At 43.8% G+C, this 23,793-nt stretch overlaps 1 protein-coding gene across 3 annotated transcripts in view; it reads left to right on the forward strand.

Annotated features, from left to right (window-relative positions):
- The first annotated feature begins 7,498 nt into the window (after positions 1 to 7,498).
- Positions 7,499 to 23,793, forward strand: part of PIAS4 (protein inhibitor of activated STAT 4) — a 37,982-nt gene continuing 21,687 nt past the window's right edge. For all 3 annotated transcript variants that reach the window (XR_013348757.1, XR_013348756.1, XM_077842140.1), the window contains exons 1-5: positions 7,499 to 7,628; positions 11,980 to 12,409; positions 21,037 to 21,121; positions 22,864 to 22,905; positions 23,371 to 23,461. Coding sequence is in view for 1 of the 3 variants with exons in the window: in XM_077842140.1 (XP_077698266.1) it covers positions 7,602 to 7,628; positions 11,980 to 12,409; positions 21,037 to 21,121; positions 22,864 to 22,905; positions 23,371 to 23,461 (675 nt within the window). In the remaining 2 variants the exon portion in view is untranslated. The remainder of the gene's footprint in view (positions 7,629 to 11,979; positions 12,410 to 21,036; positions 21,122 to 22,863; positions 22,906 to 23,370; positions 23,462 to 23,793) is intronic.

Raw genomic sequence — 23,793 nt, forward strand, 5'->3', positions numbered from 1 at the left:
GAAAAATCTGGCCACTTCTTTTGGTGTGTAAATGGTAGCTGAGCGCCTCTGAAAATCTGTCTGGTGCAAACAGGGAAGGTAAATGGTGAAGAGTTAATGAGAGGTTTAAAACCCTTTGTGTTTCCATAATATAAGGCAATAGTTGTCGCACTGCTAAACAATAATAGAATACCATTTATTTAAATAGTTTGGGATATTTTCTACATATTCAAATATATTGATGTAAATTAAAACACGGAATGCAAAGTGTACAGTGCTCGCTTTATATTATTATTTTTGATTACGAATATTTGCACTGTAAAAAACAAAATAAATAGTATTTTTCAATTAACCCTAATACAAGTACTGTAGTGCAATCTCTTTATCATGAAAGTTGAAATTACAAATGTAGAATTATGTACAAATAAAGAACTGCACTCAAAAGTAAAACAATGTAAAACTTTGGAGCCTACAAGGCCACTCAGTCCTACTTCTTGTTCAGCCAATCGCTCAAACAAGTTTGTTTACATTTGCAGGAGATAATGCTGCCTGCTTCTTGTTTACAATGTTACCTGCAAGAACAGGCATTCGCATGACACTGTTGTAGCCAGCGTCGCAAGATATTTATGTGCCAGATGCACTAAAGATTAATATGTCCTTTCATGCTCCAACCACCATTCCAGAAGACATGCGTCCATGCTGGTGACGGGTTTCGATAATGATCCAAAGTGGTGCAGACTGATGCATGTTCATTTTCATTATCTAAGTCAGATGCCACTAGCAGAAGGTTGATTTTTTTTTTTTGGTGTGGTTTAGGTTCTGTAGCTTCCGCATCAGAGTGTTGCTCTTTTAACTCTTCTGAAAGCATGTTCCACATCTCCTCCCTCTCAGATTTTGGAAAGCACTTCAGATTCTTAAAGCTTGGGTTGAGTGCTGTAGCTATCTTTAGAAATCTCACATTGATACCTTCTTTGTGTTTCGTCAAATCTGCAGTGAAACTGTTCTTAAAATGAGCAGTGTGTGATAGGTCATTATCCGAGACTGCTATAACACGAAATATATGGCAGAACATGGGTAAAACAGAGCACGAGACATGCAATTCTCCTCCAAGGAGTTCAGTCACAAATGTAATTAATGCATTTTTTTTAACGAGCATCATCAGCATGGAAGCATGTCCTCTGGAATGGTGGCTGAAGCATGAAGGGGCATACAAATGTTTAGCATATCTGTCACGTAAATACTTGGCAACACCGGCTACAACAGTGCCATGCGAATGCCTCTTCTCACTTTCAGGTGACATTGTAAATAATAAGTGGGCAGCAATATCTCCCGTAAATGTAAACAAACTTGTTTGTCTGAGTGATTGGCTGAACAAGACATAGGACTGAGTGGACTTGTAGGCTCTGAAGTTTTATATTGTTTTGTTTTGAGTGCAGTTATGTAACAAACAAAAAATTTACTTTTATAAGTTGCACTTTCTCAATAAAGAGATTGCACTGCAGTACATGTAGGAGGTGAATTGAAAAATACTATTTCTTTTGTTCATCATTTTTACAGTGCAAATATTTGTAATCAAAAATAATAATATAAAGTGAGCCCTGTACACTTTGTATTCTGTGTTGTAATTGAAATTAATATATTTGAAAATGTAGAAAAACAGCCACAAATATTTAATAAATTTCAATTGGTATTCTATTGTTTAACCATGTGATTAAAAGTGTGATTAATCAGGATTAATTTTTTTGAGTTAACCGCTTGAGTTAACTGCGATTAATCAACAGCCCTAATATATCTATATCTATCTATATCGGTATATGAGTTTTTTGAGCACCCCTTTCACCCTAAATGTCTCAGGCTTTACAGAGCCAGGGCAACGCTCACAGATAGCTGAGGGAGTTACCTACACCGAAAAGTTTGGGAAGGGGCTTCCCTTTGCCCAGGTCTCTCAACCAAATCAACCAAGGAGTGGCTTTGCACAGCTCATATGCTCAGACAGGTTCCTGAAGCAGCCCAACAAGGAACTGACACCTTAGGGCATGTCTACACTGCACATTAAGGTGGGATTGCGGCACAGGGAGGCACTAGGTTTAATTCAGCATACGCAGGTAAGAATAGTAGTGACAACAAGGCGGCAAGGTTCCGTATGGGCTCTGGCTACATCTGTCCAGCCCACTGGGGATGTACGTGGGTTGTGCTAGCCTGTCCCAGGGTCCATGCCACCACGTCTTCATCGCTAATGGTAGCTGCGCTGGCTAAATTCAAGCTGGCATGGCTGTGCCTACCTGCACTACAGTTGCACTGTAATTTGTGGTGTTGACGTAGCCCTAGTGCAGGGCGAGCCCAGAGTCCTCCAAACACATGCGTCTTGTAGTGTCCAGAAGGATGACCGTTCACCACAACTGGGGCTAGCCCTGCCCCCCTGGATCCCCAACAATCCCTGAGCGCCGAGGGGTTTTCCTGGGGGAGTGGCTCCCTGCAGCTGTGGTTCTTCTTCAGGGAGAAAAAGCGAGTGAAAGAGTTAACCTCCTCCCTGCCGTCCGCTAAGCAGGGTGTATATGCCCCATCACTGTGCTAGAAGATCCCTTTCCTGGTAACTACAGGCTTCTTCACCCTCCCATCTAATTGTCAAAGTGCTTTCAATGGTGGTAGCAGCCAGAGGGCCCATGTTGTGTTGCCATCAATGGAGCTGAGCTGGAGCACTAGCTGGAGAAGAGGGACAGGCAGGGACTTCAGCTGAGCTGCACCCTTTTATGTCGGGTCTGTATTGAGCTCACACCTTTAATAAAGCACCCTGACACCTGCTGCAGTTTGGATGGGGGACTGGCCTGCCTGGTGTTAGGATAAATCTTCCCAACCACGCTATGAAGACAACAGCTTGTTGACTTGAACAAAGACTAGACTTTACCCCCTCATCAAAGTGAACTGGTTGGTGAAGAAAGGGATCACTGCTCAGCGAGGGTAATGGGCTGCTGGAGAGAGTTTTTGCCAAGGTTGGGTAATAAACTGCAGGGAGCAGATCCCTGACACCAGCTGAGACTTGGCTGCCATAAACATATAGAGTTAAAATGACCAGGGTGATCAATCCTCGTGCTTCAGGACATAAATTGATTAACAACTAGGGTCAGGAGGGAATCCATCCATGTTACAGAATATGATTGGCCAGGTGCATCTTGTAATATGCTCTGTATAAACTGGCCCTGCATAGTCCATCATTCAAGTCATATTCAACTGGTGAGCAAAAAAGGCCTAGGCCCTGATCCTCAAATGTATTTAGGTGCCTAACTTCCAATGTCAAGTTAGGCATCTAAATGCCTTTGCGAATCTGGACTTTAGGTCCTGATTCTTCTCTGAATCAGGAGTAACTCCACTCAAGTCGATGGAGTTAGGGCTTTTCTACAGTTAAAATGCTACAGCTGTACCGCTCCCGTGAAGACACTACCTACACCGACGGGATGGTTTCCCGGTCAATGTAGGTGCTCCACCTCCCCGAGAGGCGGTAAGTAGGTTGACGGGAGAATTCACTCATTGACCTAGCACTGTCTACACCAAGGGTTAGATCGGTTTAACTGCGTCACTCAGGGGTGTGCATTTTTCACACCCCTGAGTGACGTAATTATCCCAACCTAATTTCCTAGTGTAGACCTGGCCTCACTCAGGTTTAAAGAACAGTGTAAGGGAAAGAAGACTCCCTTTCTTTTTTCAAGATGAAAAAAATATTTCCCCCCACTCTCCCATAACTCAAAACCAGCTGAAAAGATTTTCTTCAAATTTGCCTTTTAAAAAAAAATCAACTCTGGGCTGACCCTAAGCAAAGTTTCAACTCCAAAGACAACTTTTTTGGAAAGTTCTGATCGAGTGAAAACAGAAGGGGTAACAATAGAAATCCAGATGTTACATTAATGCAGAATCCTGCATTAATGCCCAGATCCTGCAAGTAGACCCACCTGAATAGACCCTTGCACCCATGTACAGCCTGCTGCATGTCCTTGGGAAAGTCTCTCCTCTCTGTGTGTCAATGTTCCCATCTGTAAAATGGGACTAAAGGATATTGACCTCCATTGTAAAGCACTGGGGGGGGGGGGCACGGAATCCCAGAGACAATTGAGATTTACTGATGAAAAGAAGTATATAAAAACTGGGGATTATTTATTTATTGACGACATGGGGCTCCCCACAAGCAGGAGTTAGGCACCTGAGTACATTTAAAAACCCACTTGACGCCTCTCTGCATGTAATGTAGCCTTTCAAAGCCTGAACTGTGTTGCCTCATGGCTGACATACGGAAGTCAGACTCAGGAGACCTGGGTTCTATTCCTAACTCTATCACTACCCTGTTGGGTGACTTTTCAAATCACATCCCCACTCTGTGCGTCAGTTTCTCCACCTGCGAAATGGGGACACTGATACTGACCTCCTTTGCAAAGCACTTGAATCTCTTCTGGTAAGAAGGGCTGGCTAAGAACTCGGATGAGGATTGTTATTGACTTTCTATGAGATTTAGGCTCCTACACGCATCTGTGACTTTTGCAAACAGAATTGGGTGCTTTCGAACATTCGGCCTAGAATCTTTCACAGGCACAAACGGGAGTTAGGCACCCAACTCTCATTGCCTAAATGCCATCTGTAGCTGTGCAAATCTCCCTCATTGTCCCTAAAGGCTAAGATTTAAAGAAAAAAGAGCGAGAATAAGTTTAGGCCTTTCAAGCCCCAATCCTTCAGAGTTATGGACATGCTTATGCGTATGGTTAACTTTATATATTGTTAAAGTTATATATTAATATATTAAATATATGTTATATTGTTAAAGTTATATATTGTTAAAACCCACTGCAGGACTCCTCACAGTGCATAATGTTAACCATATTCATAAAGACTTTGCAGAAAATCTTGGCCAAGGAGCACTAGTGCCTTTTGTCTAGTTTGCGTGGTTGCCAACGCTTGCAGTTTTATTACCAGGTCTCATGATATTTGGTGACTTTCTTCAAAGCCCCAGCTCCTGGAAGCAAGTGATTCCATGAACATCTCAGGGTGTGTCTACACTGGAAACACAGCACACTACTGTAGTAGACACACACTACAGCTACAGAAGGGGTTCTTCCACTGAGGTAGTGAATCCACCTCTCCAAAAGGTGGTAGTTAGGTTGATAGAAGAATTCTTCCGTCAACCTAGCAGTGTCTACACCAAGTCTTAGGTTGGCTTCAATTACATTGCACAGGACATTAAATATTTCACAGCCCTGAACCATGAGCCAACCTAACTTTGTATTTTAGACCAGCCCTTAGCTCCCTTTTTAAAAAAAAAAAAAAGTTCCTAGCCCTTGTGGTTGTGAAAAAAGCCTAAAATCATGACCAGAGTAGAAAGGTTAGAAACCAGAAGAGAAATTAAAAGAACCCCAAATATATTATCTTTTGAAATCCCATGATTTTTAAGCCACTCTCGTGATATTTTGACTTATGATTGTTGAACACCTGGGGCTGGCACAACAAAGTTTGAATCAAATGCGGCCGGAACAAATATGCAAGTTTGAAAACTGCTCACTGTTCAGTAGACAGTTTCTTAAAGGGTGACTTGCAAAGGAAAACAAATTTGAGCTTGTGTCCTTTTATGTCTCTCTGTGATGGGTCAAGGAAGCCTGAAAGGGTTTATTTGTTTTGTAGAGTGGTTTTCTGGTTTCCCAGAGGTTTTTCTATTTTAATTTGCTTGGATGGGTATATGTGACTGGCGGGGAAGGCAGTTTGTTTGTTTGTTTTCAAAAACAGGCCAGAAAGAACATTTCAGATGCACTCGAAAGGGATTTCTTAATCTGGCCACATATAATCCAGTTCTGCAGTAAAATTTAGCCTGATCTACACATAAAACGCAGCTATAGTGCTCAAAGGAATGAAAAATCCACACTCCTGAGTGCTGTAGCTATGTCAACCTAACCGCCGATCCAGACACAACTAGGTCGACGGAAGAATGGTTCTGTCAACCTAGCGACCATTGCTCGAGGAGGTGGATTACCTACATCAACAGGAAACCACTTTCTGTCACTGCAGTCTGCATTTACACTACAGGGCTCCAGTGGCCTAGCTATGGCGCTGGCAGCTGTGCCCCTGTCATGCCTGTAGGTATAGACATGGCCTTTCTCCAACCAAACAGGATTAACAAATGTGGGAGTCGCCAAGTCCTACCCTAGTCACAGCAGTGAGGCATGTCCTCCGTTCCCCACCACCGCAATCTCCTTAATGAAATAGATTTACTCCCCACTGCCCCATTCCTCAGAACTGCTTGACTCTTCTTCACTGGGGCTGAGGTGGGTTCCGGCTCATGGAACTGGCTTGGGGACTCGGGCCTTGAGACCTAAATAGAATTAGCAGCAATGGTTTTTCCACACCCCAAACTCCCTAAGACTATTTCCTCCCCCGGAAATAGTCTTTGGTTTCACAGGCATTGTTCCATCCTGTAACAGGGTAGCGCTAGCCTGGGGGGGTCCTTATAAAGTACATTCCATTACAGGCTGTCCCACCTAAAGTGGGTGTATTATTATTGTTATACTATAACCCAGGGTTGTGACTTCAATCCTTGAGGGGGCCATTTAGGGATCTGGGGCAAAAATTGGGGATTGGTCCTGCTTTGAGCAGGGGGTTGGCCTAGATGACCTCCTGAGGTCCCTTCCAACCCTGATATTCTATCATTCTATAACATATCCCCTAACAGTGAGTTGGATCAAACCCCTCTGATCCATGTGCAAAGGAGACGCTCCATGTACAAATATCCCTCTGCCCTGTAGGAGACGGGATATCAGCTACCTCTGTGGCACTTTCCCTTCCCTCCATCCAGACCCTGCAGGACTCACTGCACAAGTCTGGGGTCCACCGTGGTAGGAGCCGGAGGATACTGGATGGGTAGGTGTGGTGAAGTGGGTGAGCCTGCATGGAAGTTCCTCATCTTCCCACCAGCAGCCGGGAGTAAGGCAGCTCCAGGACTGTACAAGTCCAGCCAAGTCTGATTCCACGGGCAGGCTGATTCTCTGGTAACATGGCTCCCCAGGAGCCACTCTGCCATGGAGCCGGCTTTGGGAGCACAGCAAGGACACGAAAGAGTTCCTTGAGGATGACCCTGGGACATTTGCCATGTTGGAGGGATTATTCCCCCAGCCTTTCCGATGGGAAGGGGCAAACCGCAACCCAGGTGAAATCTCCCCAAAGGGAGATCTGGCCCCTCATTCTAAACCACGGGCCTGATCCTGCCTCCATAGGTGCTGGAACTAGGGGGGCTGGGGGGGGCAGCACCGCCTGGCTTGAAGCGGTTCCCATCATGGCCTGGCCTGGCCTCCCGGGGGGGCCCTGTGCTCGGGGGGGGGGGGGGGGCTGGGAAGAGCGCTGAGGGGCAGCGCCCCGAGCCGGGCTTGGCGCGCCCCCCGGCCCTGTCGCTTTAAGCGCCCCGAGGCGCCTGGAACGGGGTCAGAGGCGGGGCGCGAGCGCGCGGCAGTGCGCTCGCGCCGGCTGGCGGAGGGAGGGGGAGAAGGGGGCGGAGCGCGATTTGATTGGTCCCCCGGTCCTCCCTCGCACCTCCCCACCTTGATGGTCACGTGACTCGGCGGCGGCTCCCGGCGCGCCGGTGGACGCTGGAAGCCAAGATGGCGGCGGAGCTGGTGGAGGCGAAAGTGAGTGAGCGGCCTCCCTCCCCCCTCCCGGTGGGGGGGGTGGGGCCGCGGCGGGGGTACGGGGTTGGGGCGGCGGCGACAGGGCCGCGGGCGGCGGCCCCGTTACCCCCGGGCCACGAGGGCCCCAGGAACCTCCCTGCGGGAGCCGCCCCCGGCTCCTGCCTCCTCCGCCGGCCCCCCGCGGGGAACCGGCCCGTCCTGTTCGCCGCTCCCCCGCCAGGGCCCTCACCCGCTAGCTCCCTGGGGGCCTGGGCCTCGACCAGTCCCGCCTCTGCGGGTCTGAGCCCTCACTGGCCTCCTCGTCCCTCAGCGTAGCGCCGTCCCGTCCCGATCACCTTCCCCCCCCCCCACGTCAGCGCCGTCCCGTCCCGATCACCTTCCCCCCCCCACGTCAGCGCCGTCCCAATCCTGGAGACATGCTTCCCTCCCCACCCCACCCCCGCATTGGTGCAGTCCCATCCCCGCCGTCCTGTCCCTGGACACCCCCAATCTCCTGGTGACAGTGCCGTCCTGCCTTCCCCCACCCCCAATAATCTTCCCTGGAGGCTTCTCCCTAATCCCCCTCCCTGGCATCAGTGCCATCCTGCCATTCTATAGCTGACTCCAGCATCAGCCCCTTCCTGACCCTGGAGACTCCACCCAAGCCCCGTGTCAGCGCCTTCCTGACCCTCACGACCCCAGAGAGCCCCCATCCCTCTGGTGTCCCCACCTTCCCCTCCAGTCTGGAGATCCCTCCCCAGTCCCACCAGCATCAGTGCCTTCCTATTCCCGCCAACTCCAGAGTCCATTTGGCTCAGCCCCTTCTCATCCCCATGCTGATTCCTGAGATTTCCTCAGGTCCTTTTCATCACCCCCACCCATGCTTCCCCTGCTTTCATTCTTTGTGACTGTTACTTAACACGTTCCCCACCTGCTGCTGTCTCAGCCTCTTCTCACCCCAACACTGAACCTGAAGATCCCTAGCTTACTCCCCCATTTCAGGGCATCATTTTTTATAACTGTCCTGAAAAAATCATTACAACAGGCGTGCTGCTCCCTGCACACCTTGGCTTTCCTCTTCTCTCACTATTGCCTCCTCCATGTAGTCATTGCCTCAGGTCCCTTCTGCAGTTCTCCCATCCTCACTTCTACTCTTCTCATTTTCCCCTTCCTCTGTGGCTCCCTCATGCCACCCCCTTTCCTGTTCCAATGTCAGCTCAGTGGGCTTCAGAGTGAAGAGTTTGCAAGTGCAGTTGGGGGGTGAGTGTGAAGTGATGACATACGGGTTTCCTCCACTGACATTTTAGGAAATAGTTTTGGGGTGAGTGAACTGTCCAGATGTCTCCAGTGGGTCAGATTGTTTGCAAACTTTAAACCCCCACCCCTCCATGAAAGCATAAATGGATTATTTTATTATCTAAATTGAAGGTATGAAGAGGCTTTCAGAGAAGAGAATATGGTGGTGGATAATGAATGGGATCCAGTGCTTTAAAAGTTCTGGAGAAAGTATTGATATGTCTATAAATCTGCATAGACTGGAGGATTCTGTGATGTCTGATGTATTTGGAGATTGTCTAGTGATGTGCCGTTTTTTAAAAATATGTTAAGTTGTATTATACTTACAACATACCTTGTGCATAACGAGCCTCTTTGGGGAGAGGAAGACTTGCAGCACAGATTCCAAGCCTCTCTTTTTATTGAGTCCAGTTCTGCTATGTGATACTGCTCTCTGTATGAGCGGGGCTCTTCGGTTCCTGCCTGCCAATGAGTGGAATCACAGGTGTACTGTCTGTGAAGCAGAACTGTAATCTCTCAGTGCACACAACAGGGCTTTCATGGTAAAGTTCCCATTCTTGCCAGATGCTGAACACCTCTGAGTGACTTCAGTGATGGTTGAAGATGCTCAGCATCTGGCAGGATTAGGCATTAAGTAATGGAATGACAGGGCAGACCCAGTGAATGCTGATGTAGGGCAGAAGTAAAATGTGGAGAACCCTGTTTTTAAATGTAGGCATAACACTGGCTGACCCTTTCTCCATATGTTAACCCTTCCTCATTGATTATTGTGGGCAGAAGCCCACCACTCTTCTGAAAGGAAGCATCTTGAAGACTTCTGTGATCTGTTGCCTGGCTGTAGTGAGAATTCATTATCTTCCATGCTCCTTGAACACACAATTTCCTGTCTTTTGTTGCTGCCCAAAGCCTACATCTATATTCATTTTAAAATGAATAATCTCACTAGCTAATGAGAACTGCATATTCATACCACTCACTCAGAGTTAGAGGTGTGAGGTTCTAGACATATTTTTCTCTGTGCCAAAATAGCCTGTTTTGCTTTTTATTTATTTTATTATTTATTTATTATTTTATTTAAATCTGATAACATCTCTAGACCTGAAATCTGGGTAAATGTAAACTGCAAAAAGCAATTGAGTTAAGCGCTGGTTTATATGCCCAATACACCAAGAGAACAGGAAATGAGGAACAATGAGTACAGGGCTAACTCCCTTGTCTAGGGTGCTTATGCAGCCTGCTTTGCTGTAGTATCTAGGCACCACATGATCAGTAACGTATTTATTTTAACAATGCCCATGTGGGGTATGGACAAGTTCTATTACCCCCATTTTACAAATGGATAAGTGATGCACAGAGACTGAATGACTTGCTCAGGGTCACACCAGAAGCATGTGGTGGAGTAGGGAATTGAATCTGGGTCTCCCAAGTCCTAGATTAGATCCCTAACCACTGAACATCTTTCCTTGGTTTGTCAAAGCTCTATCTCTCAACCCCCCTCACTTTCTTTTTCTCACTGAAGAGATTCCAGAACACATCACACTACTAAATGTCTCCTTGCACCCAGATGCATTTGGGATGCATTCTAGGACAGCTTCAGTGAAATAGGAAGTCCAAGGGGATTTCACAGGAAAGGGGAACAATAAAATGTAAGAGGTTAATTCTTCCTGTGGCCTGGTCTACATTTAAAATTTAGGTTGACATAACTGTGGCACTCAGGTGAAAAACCAAAACCCATGAATGCCATACTTATGCCCACCTAACCCCCAGTGTAGACACAGCTAATTCCAGGGAAGAATGCTTCCATCAACCTAGCTACCATCGGTCAGGAATGTCGTGTTCCTGCAGTGACCAAAAACTCCTTCTGTCACTGTAGGCTGTGTCTACATTACAGGGTTATGCCAGCAGAGGTAGAGTGCCATAGCTATGCTTCTATAGCCCCCATAGTGTAGACGTGACCTTTGTTAAATTTCATGGCCCACAAACAGTGTTAATGAACATTTCTGGATTTAAATCAGTTGCCATTTTCCTTTAAAAGTTGGCTTGTCAGTTTTTTGAATGATCAGTAAGAATATTATTTTCAACCTATTTTGGTAAATTAATAATCTGATTTCTGTATGCCTTTTCCATATAATCAGAAAATAAATATGGAAAACACCTAGTGCGTGTCTGATTCCATTGCCTGCAGCTGGACATATAGGAGTGTTTTCTGGAAAATTTCTCCTATATTTTTCACAAACCAGTGAGCAAGCTGCAAGAATAAATGCAAATGTTCAAACATATTTTCAGGGCTTGAAAAACACTTTCTTCACTCTGAGTGTATGTGAACCTTTTTTTGGCAATGAGGAAGGCCTTAACAATCCATCTCTGCAGAACAAGTGCATTAATTTTAATTATTATTCTCTCGCTCTTATCCTTATGAAGACAATCTTCCCTGTGTAGATCAATTCTGTGTTGTCTTTGAGTCTACAGACAGCTCCAGTTCCCTCTGAGCTTCCCCAGGCAGAAGAAAAGTGAAGTTGACAAGACTGGTCAGTTTCAGTGTTGTTCAAAACCTTAGGATCAGCCTTGAAATAGGTAGTTTCATGGTGCTCCCTCAGAGCAGTAAAAGAAGCAGGCACTGGTCCTATTCACAGGAGAGCTGATTGAAGGAAGTGAGGTGTGAGCTGAAATAGTTGTTAACCCCCAATACGCTTGCTTTTCCAACAACCTGATGCAAGATATTTAGTGTCCTTGTGATTGCCATTGTTTCCAGCTGTTACCATGAGATTACTTAGTATTTATCACAATTTTTTTGTAGTAATTCAGTGACTAGCTTGTGTCACTGCTTTCCGATCTGTGTATACTGGCTGATGTTCAGTAGGTCTACTGTGTATTCCCATTGCACAAACAGGTGTCTAATGCATGGCACGTTAAATCAGTTGAAAAGCAGGTGATCTAAACAGAAGCGTTGGTGTCACTCTTGCAAGTGAATTTTAATCTTTTGAGTTCCAGGGTACAGGCTTTGGAGAGAATTGTCACTTGATCTATTTATAGCTTTAAGAATCTTTTATTTTAATTTTTTACCTTTATTTCCTAGAACATGGTGATGAGTTTCAGAGTCTCAGATCTTCAGATGTTACTGGGTTTTGTTGGCCGGAGTAAGAGTGGACTTAAACACGAGCTGGTCACTAGAGCATTGCAGCTGGTCCAGTTTGATTGTAGCCCTGAAGTTTTCAAGAAAATTAAAGAGCTCTATGAGACTCGCTATGCTAAGAAGAGCTCTGAACCGGGGCAGCCACAGCAGCACCGACCTCCAGAGGCACTCTCCATACATTCTTCCTATGACCGTGGGAGCACTGTTGCTAGGACTTCTCTTTCCACGCCTAACATTGACTATCCTGCACTCTATGGGAAATACCTTAACGGACTGGGGAGGTTGCCACCCAAAGTTGTAAAGCCTGAAGTGCGGCTGGTGAAACTTCCCTTCTATACCACCTTGGATGAACTGCTGAAGCCAACTGAGCTAGGTGAGTCTCTCTCATATATGCAGATACATTAGTAATGCCCAGGACTCCATCTGGGAAGAGACGGTGAAAAAGTTTTGAAATGATGGTAGCATTTCTGGTGAGCAGTGAGGCCACATAGTCGAGAGAAAAAGAAAACTAGTGGGTTCTCTTCTAGTTGGTGTGTATTTATTCAGAATATTCCTAGATTAATTTTTGTTGCTTTTTTTTTTTAAACCTTTCTTAAACCAGGAGCTGCAGTCACTTTGATAAGTGACTTGAAAGTCTGTCTTGTTTTGCTGTAGCTTTTGTATCCTTCGCTGAAGGTGCTACCTTTTTAACATATTGCATCCTTGTGTACTGAATCATAATCTGTCCTTGCTCTAGCTAACGTAGCAGTATATTAGGAGAGCAGCTGTTTTCTCCGTCATTGTCACAACTCTGCTAAACTGGAACAGTGGCCCTTTCTATGCTGATACCAGTTCTATACTTAATCATGACAGACTTAAAGCTTCCCACAAATAAAGAAAGGGGACTTACTATTTTAATACGCACACACCCCTCTTTGTACTTTTATAAACCTGTCATGCAGTTCTTTATGCACCATACCTTGTGTTTTGAGGAGCAGCTAGAGGAGCTTGGAAGGTGAAAGAAGCAGCTCCTTCCACCTTGAAGCCATGATAACCAGAGTCTGGGTTAGCGTGGTTATGGTTCTAGGTAGTGACGAGCATTGCCATAACTGGCTGTAATGTGGTTTTTTATGAATGGCGTAGGCAAAATGTGCCTTTTTGCTATGGCTGTGGCTCCCTTTGCTTTGTGACCCATCACACTACAGCCATCTTCAATGGCCTGTAGAGTAAACATGGTAACCTCAGGCCTTGTTACAAAACGGACCTTGTTCTGAGCAAAATAAAGACTGAACTTGAGGATCTCCCATTGCTGGAAAGGCTTGATCCTAATGTGCACAGAGATGAAAGAAGTGTTGATAAATGAAGGTAGTGCATCTTACCAAGATGCAGCTCGATGAACTGCTGCAGTGTCTGAACATGGACTGGACATTTGAAGGCATGTGGGAAGCAGCCATTGCTGAATACCCTCACTAGGCAGAAGTGTGGATTTGTTTCTCTAATGTGGACATAAAAGGCGTTTTCTTTAACCATGTTACATGGCTCTGAGAAACCTGCCAGAACACAAATCAGATAATACTTAAACTGCTCTCTTTAATTTGAGAGAACATAAATTTTAGGAACAGGAAACAGCCATCTGGCCCTGTGTGCCTGCACTTTCATAATTTCTTAATCCCATCTTCCTGCTGTTTTCATCATAACCCTTCACTCCCTTCCGCCTTCACAAACTAGGCTGGGTATCCCTTGAGGTTATTTATATCCTCTGTTTCAGTTGCCTTCCTTGTTAACTTATTCCATATGTTTGTTACTACTTGTGGAGTTTCCCTGTTTACTCTTATTTTCCATATTTCTTAGCTTCTGGACTACTTACCAGTATAAAAAGAAAACTGTATTGACTATATTATACAGGCTTCAGATGTATGTGATTTGTCTGCGTAAGAAGGCAGTACAGACGTTAAGGCTGTGATGACTTAAACAGAGTTTTAGAAATTGGTTAATTCAGTCTTGAACACTTCGTGTGCCAGTCCACTGGAAACACAAATGCAATGTAATCTAATATTTTGAAGAGGGAGGAAAAAAGTTAATTTTTTTTCAGCTACAACCCCATCTCCTATTTATAGCTCCAAGAAAAAGGAGCGGAAGCATCTAGAGATGATAAATATATTTAGCCTGATTGCCAGAGGGTACTGAATTTTGACAATACATAAAAGTTCTATGTCAGATCAGATCTTTAGTTTGGCTAGATTGGCATCCTACTCCATATGAAAGCTAGCGCCTCCTAGAGGTCCTCTTGTTCCCTGTCCATGTTTGACAAATGTTCTCTTTTGATAGGTGTAACTTGTGCTTTGTCTGTGGGACTTGGTGTAGGGCAGCTAGGTGTGGAACAGCTCTTTTAAACCCTGATTTATCTGCTTTATCACTCCGAATCCACACTAAAATATAGATTATTTACATTTCTACTTCACCTTACCGACTCTGGAGGTCCGGCATTGGTGGTGGCAGGGAGTACAATTGCTGAGTATCATTAATGGGGAGCAAGCCCAGTGTATGATCCCAGTGTTTAGGCTTCAGCATGGCGGAATGTCTGCAATGTACTCTTTCATTTTGGTAACTGGAAATGAGACTAGTAGGCATCTCTACTGAGATCTGGTTCTGGACTCTTGCTCTCCTAGCATTAACATTAGCAGAGGTGATAGATATCTGAGTGGCTAACTTTTGTACTTGGCTCAGTAAGATTCCAGTTATCATAACCCAAGAACAATGCTCATGAGTGTGCTAGTGAACTATACTCACAAATACACGCTAATTGTTTGTGTTTTGAAAACTGGCATGTTGACAATTTAACTCCAAGAGTATTAAGTTAAGAATACCAATACAAAGTTAAATGTCTATGGAGTTCTACTTGATGAGACCGAAAAAAGAATAAAGAAGAACAAAGGCTTATCAGTTACTTTGGTTTACTATCTCTTCTTAACTTTACACCTTTTGTTAAAGCAGTGCAACTTCTGTGTGTAGACTAATCCCGAGAGCTATTCTGTAGAAAATTCAGGTGCTACTGGTGGTATCCCATAGAAATACCTGAAACAGATCTGAGATCAAAGACCTATTTCACATGCACATCATCATGTGGCCTGGGTAAATGTCCTGCTACAGAAGACATTTTAAGCATATGTACTGTGATGAGGGAAACCAGGGAACTGTAACTTGTGTATTAAAGAAGGATCTTTGTTAATCAAAAGCTAATATGTGCTGAGAAACAACAGAGGATTTCTTGCCTCCTTTAAATTATCACATTGAGATCAAAAGGTGGGCTATATTTAACTAGATTTCTACCATATGTATGCAATGGTGTTGTAGCTGTGTGGGTCCCAGGGGATATTAGAGAGACAAGGTGCGTGAGTTAGTATCTTTTATTGGGCCAACTTCTGTTGGTTAGAGAGACCAAGCTTTTGAGCTGACACAGAGCTCTTTTGACCTGAAGAAGAGCTCTGTGTAAGCTCGTCTCTCACTAACAGAAGTTAAAAGATATTACATCACCCACCTTGTGTCTCTAGGCAGACATGCTTTTCTCTGCAGGAGAGTGTCAGATTACCATGCTTGCAGACAAAGATACAGCTTCAGGTGTTAGGGCGAGGAGACTTGAAGTGTTTTGTGAACCTGGTAACATTCCATATTTGGTAACTACATAAACACACGTTATACCAATTCAGTTTAGTAATGGATTTAATTAAATGATCACAACTTCCTTGTGTGGACACTTCTAAATTGGTTTTAAGATTGTCCACGCAGGGTAGTTGTGCCGGTTTAGTTGAATCGGTACAGCTTGTGTGTGTAGACAAGGCTTAAAACTTACTATTTGCTGACAGGATGTTTTTGTAGACTTTCCTAGCTGTACTGTGGCTGTCAGTAAATGCCTTGGTTTTTATCAAAGATGAACATGGTTTGGTAATAGCAAAATGTGGTGTGGCAGGGAATTTTGGCTGGTTCTCCTGAGGGGAGAGATGCTTGCTTATTGTGGATGCAGAGTGCAGTGGTCTTCACTTGGAGGCAGTGCCTGAGGGGGATCTGCTGGTATCATTGTGGGAACAGAGGGCTACATAATCTGCGTGTTCCAGCCACTGTCAGAGTAAACTGTATCTCAGTTTGCTTGATACCTTTTGATGGTATCTACTTGGCAATTTGTATACTGCTTTTTATCTAGCTATGAGTAATACAATTGCCAGAATATTTCCTCCCCTGTTGAAGATCATGCTCAGTTCCTGTGTATATTCAGTCTGCCTTGGGGGATGTCTACACTGCAATTAAAAACTTGTAGCTCAGGCTGGCATGGCTCAGTCTAATGGGCTGTTTTATTGCAGTATAGATCATAGAATATCGGGGTTGGAAGGGACCTCAGGAGGTATCTAGTCCAGCCCCCTGCTCAAAGCAGGACCAACCCCAACTAAATCAGCCTGTCCAGGGCTTTGACAAGCCTGACCTTAAAAACTCCTAAGGAAGGAGATTCCACCACCTCCCTAGGGAACCCTTGTTCAAGATCAGGCTGGAGCCTGGCCTCTATCACCCTGAGCTCTGACTCCAGGCTGGGCCTGAACCTATACACCGAAGTTAAATGAACCCCTTAGCCAGAGCTCTGCGAGCCTGAGTCAGCTGGCACAGGCCAGCCACTGGTGTCTAACTGCAGTGTAGACATACCTGTGATGGCTGAGGCAACTGCATTCTCTTGATTGCAAAACACACATCCCCGCATTGGACATCTGCAGAGAAATCCTCCCAAGAGCATATTTTCAAGCTGTTGCTTCATTTCTCTCTGTGGGCTAGTTCTCAGAGGTGAACAGATTGGAGGATTTATTGGTTCACTTTGAGTTTGAATAAAAAGTGCCCATCAATATTCCCTGAGAACCCTGCCAGTTACTGTATTTAAAATTATAAAAACAAAATGCAATGGGCTCTCACCCAAGTCCCAGTATGAACTCCACTACCATCCCCTTACATTAGTCAATATGTATTTTCAAAGGTCAGGGAAATGAATGGGCACTGCACCATACTGTGAAAGTCATCAAATCTGGGCTACTTTGGATTGTGGGGTGGAAGGACACTTCAGAGCTCTGGAGCTCTTACAGAGACTCCCATGCCAGCAGCCCCTTCTCTCATATATCAAGTGGAGAATCTAGCATTGCCTCCACTGACCACAACTATGGGAGTATGTTGCAGAAAGAGAGGTGGTAAGTTAGGTAGTAGGCTCCCAGGCTATTAAATATGATGCACTGATACAACATACAGCTTGGTGTAGGGAAACCCTAAAACTAACGATCATTATGACATCAAAGAGCTTTAAGTGATCATGCTCAGCTGTTCTCAAACTGGCTTGTGGGTTGGCTTCTCAGAATAAGAATCCATTATAATTATATTGGACTAAAATCCTAAAGGGCTATGCCAAGTACTTGCAAGTGTTAGAGGTTCTATGTCTTGTCATAAAGTCTGAGATTTGCTGATCTAGCTCAAACTTCATAATTAATTGACTTCTTTATATCTTGCTATCCTGGGGTTTTAACAGAAATTCATCCCAGCAAGTCACAAAAGCCACACAGTTCAGAAAAGCTGTAACTCATGTACCGGAGATAGCTCACTTTCAGAAAAGGTTTTTGGCTGAAACTTGCTTTTGATTAAAAGTGCCCAACCCTTAAGTGTTAATATGATAGAGGTATATAAAATCATGAGTGCTGTGGAGAAAGTGAATAAGGAAAAGTTATTTACTTGTTCCCATAATATAAGAACTAGGGGCCACCAAATTAAATGGGCAGCAGGTTTAAAACAAATAAAAGGAAGTTCTTCACACAGCATACACTCAACCTGTGGAACTCCTTGCCTGAGGAGGTTGTGAAGGCTAGGACAATAACAGGATTTAAAAGAGAACTGGACAGTTTCATGAGGTTAAGTCCATTAATGGATATTAGCCGGGATGGGTAAGGCATGGTGCCCCTAGCCTCTGTTGTCAGAGGATGGAGATGGATGGCAGGAGAGAGATCACTTGATCATTACCTGTTAGGTTCACTCCCTCTGGGGCACCTGGCATTGGCCACTATACTGGGCTGGATGGACCTTTGGTCTGACCCAGTATGGCCATTCTTATGTTCTAAGTATTGAATAGTTTTACATGACTTTTTTTTTTTTGCTGTTGGCCAAGGATAATTCATGTATGAGTTATTTAATACTTATCGTAAGATTTTGAAAGGGACTAGTGTCTCATGCTTCAGATCATAAAGCAACCTCTAGTTGAGATCAGGTAAAATTCTCCCTTGGGACAGATTATCCCATAACAACTTACTGAACCGTTTTCCCCCACTCTCTTCTTCCCCCTGCCCTCACGCGCCGCCGCCTTCCCCCCCCCCGGACACACACGCACCTTCCTCTGAAGTATCTGGTACTGGCCTCTGTTGATGGAATACTGGAGTAGATGGACCACTGGGCTGACCCAGTTTACGTTTTTTTTCTAGCTTCTTTTGGATCAGGAGTATCTAAGAGTTCTTCACTCACATCAGCCTCTAGCAGCCTCCTCTGGCTCACCCAGTAGAGGTATTGACTGGCTATGGGTGAGGGGAGCCGAACTCTCTGCCAGGAAAGATGAGTTGCCCTGCTCCTTCATGGGGAGAAATAAAGAAAGATCAAAGGGACCCATGTGGCTCAGGTCTCTTAATTCTGTTTCCTTTTCTCTTTCAAGGATCGCCCACTAGCTGCAGAAGGAAAGGGAGAGTTTTGCTTTGGCAGATATTGCTTTTCGTATGGAGTCGTATTGACCAGGGCTGCTGTTGCTTCAGTCTCTGTTTTGTGGTCTGAGGAAAGCACTGCTTTGCTGCCTCACAGTCATACTTGTTTTGTTCCCCAGCCTCTGGCAGGACTTGTAGCCCAATTACATTTGAGTGACAAGGGAAAGAGGTAATCTTGGAGTGACACCTCACCCGTGGTGTCTGCCCGCTGCCATCTGCCATGTTGTAGAGGTAGGCCTTTTATGTATTTTGAGGTAGATGGTATGCTAGATATCTTGCTGCTGGGCAATACTTTGATGAAGAGAGATGATCGTAACCTCAGATGAAAACTGAATCCTACAGTGATGATGGGATAAGTGGGGAGACTGCTTGGGTCATGGCTTCGCTGCTGATGCTGAGGTTTGTACTCTCAATCAGGGTACAGGCATTCCTTTTGGAAAAGGTGGCTGCTTTGAAAAAGAAGAGGGATTCTTGCAGGGTGGATTGATTTAAAAAAAAAATCAAAGTAATTTAAATCACCAAGCAGGAAACCTTGATGTGACTCATTGATTTTAATTATTTTTTATTTGTACTTTTTAGTTAATTTCTGAAGAGGTTGATTCTCACTGTTGTAATTTGGAAACTATTTTTGCTAACCAGAAGGATACCCTGTACACACTTAAGCAATTGTATGAACTTCATATACATTTATTCAGATTTGTAATTTTGACTTTTTATTACATTAGAAAATGGTGAATGAAATATTTATTTACTAGATTCATTTTTACTGGTAATTTGTGTCCAGCTACATTTGCATGGAAATTGGAATTCAACTGCAAATGCACAAGGCAGCTTTTAAAAATTGTTTTGTTATTTGCATTTAAAACTAATTTATTAAAGGAAGTATTATTTGCAGTTGGTGAATTGGTCTCTGGTCACCATGTCATTCAAGATTTTAGAACTAGTAGATCTAGTCCTCACACCTAGTTTTTATTCATAGATCAAAAGAGATAAACAAGCTTTCCTGCTTCTCCAACTCCCAATCTGTTTTTCAAATTTGAGTGATCTAGTCTTTGAACTGATCTAGTCTAATAAACTGAAGTGAAGAAAATATTCTGTCTGTACCTGCAGAAGAGGCTACTGCTGCTTAGCACTTTAGGTAACGAGTGCTTAGCCAATGAGATTTGCTGCCTCTAAACTGGTCAGCAACAGGGGATAGGAGGAATATCCCCTCCCTCTTCATCACCTCTATGATGTGGTGTGCAATATACAGGAGGTCAGCCTAGGTGATCTGGTGGTCCCTTCTGGCCTTAAACTCTGACTTCCACCAGAGCCATGGTTTGGCTTTCTTTAAAAATGTCGTCTGCAAACATGTACTGCTTGAATGTTGTTCAGTGTGAAATATTTTAATACCTTAGAGTAAGGTTAGGCCTTAACATAGCTGTCATAATTTCTATTTTAATTTTAAATAAGCTTCTTTTAAAAAAGAAAAACGTATGTCATTTGGATTTTTTTATTAAAATTAAACTGACTTTTTTAATCCAGTTTTTGTCTGCTCTGGGTTGTGGCTAACAGTATCTCCTTAGCGGTCTACAGATCATTACATTACCATACCTAAAACTGCACCATTAACTTACTGTATTTGTTGACACCTCTTTTCTCTGCCCTTTGGGGCCAGCGTTCTGATGCTATCTTATCACCTGATGTTGATGTTAGATTGCTTTTTTCCCTTTCCTCAGCCAGTCTAATGGTCCTGTCTATAAATACTTTCATGTTATGCATTGACACATGCTTACATTTCTCCCCCTGAATTCTAGTCTTCATGCTGTGATTCCACTCATAATGTGCTCTTATTTTAAAGTATGCACCTGTTGCCTGATTAGGAAATTGGGGGAACACATTAAAAAATGGGTGGGACAGATTCCACTGCGTGTTAGTTGCATGGGTAACAAAACAGGCAGGCAAGGAGTGAGCAGTGCATTTTGATCAATGGTGCAAAGACATTTGTCTCACTAATCTCTCCCTTCATTATCCTACCATGAGAAGGTTCCCTTTTTGGACTATCCATGCATATCTTTGGCTTTATAGCAGCATCCTCTAAGCCCAGCAGATGACTTCTTCTCCAATGCCAATTTAAAGAAACAAATATCTCTCTAAACAAACTGTGGGTGTATTGATAAACAGGAAGTGAAATGAGGGATCGAACACTACTCATTTCAGTAGCACTTGGATGTACATTGGAGTATAAAGTCTCCTCTTTTTTTCTTCTCCTTCTCTTCAGTCCCACAGAATAACGAGAAGCTTCAGGAGAGTCCATGCATTTTTGCACTGACGCCAAGACAAGTGGAGCTGATCAGAAATTCCAGGTACTCTGTGCTGTGTATTTTTAAAACCCTGTTAAATGCATAACTTTCCTGACAGTCTTCCCTCCATTTTGGGTCTCTGTTCTCTGTCTGATAACACTGCTCACTTGAGAACACCAGCAGACAGGCTTTTCCCCAACATGAGGCCCATAACCATTTTTGGCACCGTCCAATCTGTCTTGGTCTCTGTAGGGTTTCCTTCTGGATAGTGCAATAAATCCCAGTTAGAATAGTAAGTTTAGGCAGGACAAACAGCATGCAATTATTTAGGTCTTGAAACTTCTCTTTTAAGCCTACAGTGTGAATTGGTTTGCAGAATCTTTTTTGAATCACAGGTTAAAAGCTCTACACTTAATGCCATTACATGAGGATTCTTATAATAGCTACCTGAGCAATTATCTTGCACTCTGCCACTAGAACTTCCCATGACAACTATGTTTCTCTTCAGTGGCATAACTTTCAACCCCAGGAGCAAGATACACCAGTGCGGGAGATAAAGCTTACTCTGCAGCTGGCCTGTGACTCTGTAGCCATGAGAGATCAGAATGATGATAAACCTTTTGGGCTTCTGAGTGAAATGTAAAAACTCTGATACAACTCTCCCACAGTAAACAACCGAATAATAATGTGTCAGATCGGGGCGAGCTTTCTTCTTGAATATTTATTTTTAAATTAAGTACCCAAATAATATGGTGATCTACATAGATGAAAGTAGTGCCAGGAAATGCCATTCAAAGACCAGCAGAGAGGAAACAATATACCAAGACTTGGGCAGACCTTTCGGGATGATCTAACAAAAGACTGCTTACTCTGTATCGTGACTGTGGCGAAAGGAAAAGCCAGGACTGTTTGGATCTGTGAGGGGATTCTCATCACCTGTAGTCTGATTAGAATGTAGCATGCACTCCCTGTAGAGGTTCTAGTGAGTGCCTGACATTACACGCAGTGCTCATTCGGGGTAGGTCCTGCCTTCTCTGACACCAGCGAGAAGTATCTCAATATGGTCCCTACTGATGGACTCTTTAAAGCTGTCAGAGTAACTCCTTTTCCTGTAAGGTACGGACTGAACTCAACCTCCTGAAAACTTTAAACAATTTAAAAGTAGGACTGGATTGTGAAACACGCTCACTGTCAAATCCAGGCAAAATTCTGAATTCAGTCTGGGCATAAGTTAGAGTACATCTTGTGCCTCTGTCTAAAACATTCTAGTAAGAACCCCGTATTCTGCTATGCAGCTTTTCTGAAACTAGTTAATATACAGTTTGATAAAGCGAATAGTGTCAACAGGAATATTCTGTTGGTACCCTAATGCTCAGATTCCTTGATTTGAAGGAGCAGTTTTAGTTTACTAATTGAATGAAGAGGATGTTGTAGGGACATTGTCAGCCTAAGCATAGTGGGGGGCAGAGGGTGGGAACGTTTTACAAAATCTCATCTGTCTGGAAATGTTTCCATGGTCACTTCATATTTTGATGAAGACAGATATTTGTCGTTAAACATTTCTCTGCAATTTTGGAAACCCAAACACCACAGCCTTGGTCTAGTGCAGGAGAGCTGGAAAATGAAACTAACCAGACTGTTCCTATTTTCCAGAACAAGTGAAATCTTAAAAGTAAACGGCACAAACCTGACAAATAATTAAAAAAAAAAAAATCAGTTCTAATAGCTTTAGGTTATTTTGTTGATTGGATAAAGAAGAAAACAAGGTTTTGTTAAATGAAAGTCTGTTTGTTTTGTTTTACCAGGGAGTTACAAGCCGGTGTGAAATCTGTTCAGGTTGTGCTAAGGTACGTCTGAATAGCATGAAATTAATTAAACCCATGAGGCAGAAAACTAGGGGAGGGAGATCACTAGCACAACATGGTAACCATTTCAATGCTCTGTGTTCAGTAGCTAAAATAACTGATCACTTTAAGCAAGTCCCTTGTTTGCAAGGATAGCACATGCGTCTACAACATAACTTTCTACTGCTTTGACCCTCTTGGTTCTCTGCAGATGATGTGAGTTATTGCTTTAATAGAAAACGCTGGTTACATCAAATTCGGCTTCACAGCATAATGCTAAGTCTATATCATGTCCTCCAGTAGAGATTCCTGGGTTTAATGGGCTTGGTTTGACCCGATGACAAGCCTAGTTTAGTTTGGCTGGTACTCATAGCTGGCTGCTGTTGAAGTCAATAGTATATATTAGGTTAGAGATCTTTTAAATCGCATATGGGATGTAGACATTTAAAGGTCACCATTTCTTTCCAGAATCTGCTACACGGACACTAGTTCCCCACAGGAGGATCAGTACCCTCCAAACATCGCAGTAAAAGTGAATCATAGTTACTGCTCGGTGCCGGTAAGTCAACCCAGCCACGAAGTGTCACTTGACAGCACAGGGAGAATGTGTGCAATTTAAATGGTTCTGGTTTTTTCTGGAAATTGTTATCTGGCGAATACAGAAGGGGAGCTGCAGTGCTAGAAGTAGATTGTTTTGGCTTTGAAGCTCATTGTGTAATGGATTTGTTTTGTAGAGTTCATTAACAGTATTCTTGCGAAACTGCCATGAAAGTACAGTGTCAACTTCCCTGCTCTTTACTATGACTTGATGATCTTATCCAAAAAAGTTAACTCTGTGCATGAGTAGAATTTTGCAAGGCTGATGTTCTTGTAGTTGAAAAGGAAAAAATC

The sequence above is a fragment of the Eretmochelys imbricata genome, chromosome 25, assembly GCF_965152235.1.
Source record: "Eretmochelys imbricata isolate rEreImb1 chromosome 25, rEreImb1.hap1, whole genome shotgun sequence".
Taxonomy (NCBI): Eukaryota; Metazoa; Chordata; order Testudines; family Cheloniidae; genus Eretmochelys; species Eretmochelys imbricata.